Source organism: Schistosoma mansoni, chromosome W (genome assembly GCF_000237925.1).
Source record: "Schistosoma mansoni strain Puerto Rico chromosome W, complete genome".
In the NCBI taxonomy this organism is placed as follows: domain Eukaryota; kingdom Metazoa; phylum Platyhelminthes; class Trematoda; order Strigeidida; family Schistosomatidae; genus Schistosoma; species Schistosoma mansoni.
Genome location: NC_031502.1, coordinates 42,654,968 through 42,660,436, shown reverse-complemented (window position 1 = coordinate 42,660,436; position 5,469 = coordinate 42,654,968). Strand labels below are relative to the sequence as shown.

The 5,469-nt window shown below is 30.6% G+C and overlaps 1 protein-coding gene across 1 annotated transcript in view; it reads right to left on the bottom strand.

Moving 5' to 3' along the window:
* Nucleotides 1–442: 442 nt before the first annotated feature.
* The window catches only part of Smp_090240 (putative jnk/sapk-associated protein), a gene marked incomplete at its 5' end in the record, with an annotated part of 32,789 nt that continues 27,762 nt past the window's right edge, over nucleotides 443–5,469 (bottom strand). The window contains one exon of the mRNA XM_018789778.1: nucleotides 443–1,314. Coding sequence (XP_018655187.1) covers nucleotides 1,173–1,314 — 142 coding nt within the window. The 3' untranslated portion in view covers nucleotides 443–1,172. The remainder of the gene's footprint in view (nucleotides 1,315–5,469) is intronic.

Here is a 5,469-nt window from a genome sequence, read left to right as displayed (position 1 = left end):
GTAGCTGTTTCGTCTAACAGAATAAGAATCTCAATGAGTATCTAACACAAATTAGTTGATGATGAAAAACATTAAGTTGGATGCATTTCTACTTTTAACTCAGTATGTAATGAAGAAATAATTTAAAATAAATTGTGTAAAATAAAACCATAGGAAACTCTACAATAGCTTTTTGTAAGACAAAATATTGTCAGGAATAGATTAGACAACTTAATTTCAAGACAGGAAGTATTGCAAAAAATGTACAATCGCTTTACTTTTTATATTAAATCACAATATAGTTAGTGTATGTCTGACTTGTCAGGAAATTCAGTGTGCATACTATAATGCACTTAGTTTTGTTTTGTTCTCCCAATTTCATTCCTAAAAAACCAGCATAACATAATCATAATGCGCATTCAACTGAACGATATCAGTAGATTAAAGTTTTTTTTTCTTTTATCATGGGGAGTAAGAAGCAGAGCAAATTTCTTTTTCTAGAAAAAGACAATAAATAAATAATCCAAATGTTTTACAAGAAAACAAAACAGAACACATAAATAATGTAGAAAAATAAATGATGCATTGGATACTACTAGATGTTGCTTTAGAAGTACAGCTGATATAATCATTAAAACGTAGTTTCTTAAATACACAAAAGTTGGTTTAAAAGTAACGTTTTTTTGCTACAAAAAAATACAGAAGTCGAAATACGACAAGTTATGAAAGACATGGGCAAATGAAAAAAAATAAGTTAAGGCGTGGCAAATAACATCCTCTTCGACTAACACGCACAGGCGCTGACATCAACACACGAAGTACATCGTTCAACTTACCGCATAAAAACAGTAATTATGACAGAATTGGTTTAAACAGCAAAAATAAAACAGCTGTTGAATATGAAGAAGAAAAAACAAACTGATTTTTATTCGAATTTGTAGATGTAAGTGAAGTGTAGAATTAATGATGGATGATAATGATAAAGTTGTGTATATAAAAGAGAACAAGCTGTGTAAATTGTAAAACTAAAAAAAGAATATTATAAATTTGATAACAACCTCAAAATTATTACATTTCATGATATTTATATAGTTTGACAAGAGAAGTATTATTCCAAGTTAGTCAAAGAGAAATCACCGATAGTCAATTGAAATACCTCAACAACTATTCCAACTGTCAAATTTATACTGATTTTAATCAAGGTTAGATTCCAGTGATTTCGACACAGATTCGCCAAGTGAGTGACTATCTACATCGGCAGCTAAATCATGACCAGCATTAACGATGTTTGAATCAGGACCATGTGCAACTGTATAACCAAATAGTCTGCTAAACCTGTGTATAACACAGAAAAACGAAGAACACATACAGAGAGTAAATAAACAAATGACAAGACAGTATGTTATGTTATATTAGTTTGTAACTCTGTTATTATGTTTCAATAGAAAAACGAATTCCAACTATGGTACACGTATAGGAAGCAAACGACAATAAATGTTACTAAAAGTAAACATGACTTATTAGATACGTTAAGTACAGATTCGTAACATCTTCTTGTCTATTAATGACCACACTATTATATTTCTTGACTAGATATATAGGAATTATCAGTATAGGGTAGGGGAGACTGTTCAGTATCATTGAAATCATAAACTGATCAATGGTGGTTTAACATTAATAAGTTCATGATATATAGGAGTAACAAAAATTACGATGATGATGCCAGTATTTACCTTAGATATAAAGAAAGTGAACTTTCATGGTTCCCTCGTCGTTACATTCAAAGTGTACGATCATGATTATCATTAAAATAATACTAAAGACCTTATGACCATGAGTAGTCTTGGTACATGAACTTATATTTAACAATCTAAAGCAGAAAATCAGCATTTCCCCTTCTTTTTATGTTTTCAAGATCCACAGGAACTAATGATCATTATAAAATGTGAACTCTAGTCCAATTATGAACAGTATGTGAATACAAAAAGGTATTCGATTGAATAAATCGGTCAGTTTACACAATGACTTCACTCATTATTGATATGTGTCCTAATATGGATTATTTTAGATCTTTTATTTACAAAACTATTTAGTAACAGAATGATCCTAGTGTAGAAAATTGACAGGTGTTTAATTTATCTGATTCCTTCGAAATATTCTGTTATATAAGGTACTAAAGATTTACATGTCAAGTGAGAATTAAAAGTAGTAGAAATTTAATCATTGTCCCAGAAAATGAATAAATGTTGGGAAAGTAGCCCAACTTTATCAGACAAGTGAATCTTTAGTAGCCCTATATCTGACTCCAGGTAGATTGTTTGCTGCTTTTTATCAAAATATTCATGTCGCTAATCCTCGTATATAATCATCGACTTAACTCGCGTAAGTGAATAACGGAATTAAATAAGTCAAATACGAGAATGAGGTTTGAATAAATTTATTTCGTACACTTATTGACGTAGTCAGACCAGAGGACGAGGCGAAGAAGAGAGAGAAACGAAACTAAGTGACGCGCAATGGAGCCGACTCGATTTAATCAGGAGTGAATCGATATTTATAGTCAAACGAAAATAAGTTACAAGAAATGTGATGAGTAAGATAAGAAATGCACTCACATACGCTCACATAAAAACATTCAAGGTTGATAAACGAATAATTAACAGGGTCAAATTGTGATTCAAGAAGAATGAATAAAATAATCTATCAGAAAGCTAGAATAAGCTATGTGGGCTTGCACAGCACTACAAATCTACACTTTCGAAAGTCCACCACATAATTCTTCTCATATCAAATAAATAAGTAGTAACACATCATATGAACACATGAACATTTATGCGGCATATTTTTATGATCAATGAAAACATAAAAACTTAGCTTCGTAGTAAGAGCTAATAGTTAAGCAGTAGTTTCTAAATTGCTACGCAAGCATTTGCACTTTGAAGTGACGAGTCCCACATGGGACGAAACGCACGTCCTGGATTCCACTGTTAGCCATTATACATTTCTGCTTATAATACTATGCAAACAGTTACATATAAAACATTAACATGGGAATTCTAGTGGGACACTTCATTTTTGTAATCTGACCAAAGTATAATATTGATAATAAAATACAATGATGACTTATAACATGACTAGTGAGTGAAAATATTTGAGTCATTTAATCAGGAATTACAGTGATGCATTATCTTGAAGGTTGGTAGGTGACATAATCCCACTAGCAGACATAAAAATAAATCCAGAATTTCTCTAACGTATATAACACGTAGCCCAGTCTATGTTGATTGATGTAAAATATGACTTACCCACGTGAGGGACATTTGTAAGTGAAAAGTATTTTTATCACACATTCTTTCAGTACACTGCTCACGTGTACTGTAACCACGGAGTGAGTAATCCTGAAGTTTAGCGAAAAGTACTTGGTAAAGATGATAAATCGGTAGATGAGGCATTTGACCTACACTAAACAACGGTTGAGACATCTGTTGTATATGCCCACTTACTACTCACACAGACTCGCACCCTATGATAAAAATCAGTTCCCTCAAGATAACAAACACACCTTGATGATCAGTGCTAACTAGTACAGAACCTAGATCAATAGCTTCCTGTTGATTACCTCCAACCATCTAACACAAAAGATATGGTGCATGGAAGCTCGATGACTTGTGGTCACATGTCAATTGAAGAGCATTCAAGACTAGACAAATAGAACATTAGTTACTGCTTAGTGAGAAATTAACGTATTTTACAGATTCATCGGGAGGATAACTAGTATTCCTTATTCACTTCAAACGCATACTCGACTCATTTACAATTAAATACCGTTTAACCCAGCAGAAGTTACATGATACAATATAGTGTGAGTATACATTGTTTAGCAGTTCTGTGGTGATTATAAGTTACTGTGCAGTGAAAACTATCATCAGATCACACAAAACTTTTGAAATAAAAATAAAACATCGGAATAAACTCTTTTTTAACAAAAGGTACACCGATCAACTGTTTTAGAAAATCACTTATTATAATTAATCTCAAATTAATATTCGCCTTGTACACTGTAAAAAGACATCAAAAGGATGAATAACAACTGGAAAGGAATATCCAAGACTGAGTTCGATGGAAAATCTTGATGGGTGATCTATCCTCCTTCACGAGGAGTAACAGGCGTAAGTAAGTTGTACAATGTTTATTTAAAAACAAATGAGTGAAAATGATAACTGAAATTAAATCAATAAACAATTTCAAAACAGTTATATATTAATAAATTCTATTAAAAATTGCAAAGTAATTGTCACGATACACATGTGATAGGATTATTGTCTTCATGTTCACTTAAGTAAAATTAATGGAATTTTGTCACAAGAATAATAATATTGACCAAACAAATCATGAGAATCAACGGGGAATAGTACGTATAAACCTTTCTCAGATCACGTTTTGGGCCCTTGTTATTTTTTCATGTACATATGACTATGAGTAGTGATAATAATAATAATAATGGTAATAGTATTATTATTATAAATGGTCAGTATTTTACCATTTCCTCAAAAATATTTTTAGTCCTAATTACAAAAAAATCTACTTATTCATGAACATGATTTTTTTGTGAAAGAAAAAAAGTACTATAAGAAACTAATAACCAATCAATTTGCATGGAATTTACTTCAAATGATCTGGTGTTGAAACATTTATCAGATTAAATATATTTATCAATCCGCTAATAGACTATAAAAGCACAAAAATTATTTAGATATCTAATAGATTTTTAATCTCTGATAGATTACACAAAATGAAATTCTTATCTAACATAATATTAATGACTAGGAACCATTAGGGGATAACTTGTCATTTGTTATGTTTAAGATAGAATATCATAAGCTTAGTTTCCAGCTACTCGAAAGCGTTCATGAAAAAATTGAATAAAATTAAGAGCAAGTATTGATGAATAGATTTAGTCTATATTCTAATATTTGTGATTAAGTTATTGAAACAACTGACTTAGGTTAACTACAACAAAAAATAATAAACTAATTGTACTAAAAAGAAAAAAGGAGTTGAATGAATAGTCCTTACCACTTTACGAATAGTGATAAACATTGGCAAATCGAAATGTATTTTTTAACTGACAATTCCATTGATGTTACTTACTAAAAATTAATCGAGCAAAGAAATTTCTTTTCAATTAGTTTTTCATCATGGCTCTACACTAATATATATGATTTACAATAATTAAATAACACTCATGGAGTAGATACGTTACGTAATAATTATATAATGACATCGATTATAAACTAACATTAATTGGAAGAGAAGGATTAATTAATCTGTTCTAATATGGAACTCCTCATCTGATTATATCCTTCTATTTGGTGCTGATCTGTGGTATAGAATCACTGTTAGCTTGATGAAATATTCACAATGAAACAGTAATTGTCTTATTATTTATGACGTTTTTCAAGGTAGATTAATGCGGTTCTAGTGAGATCA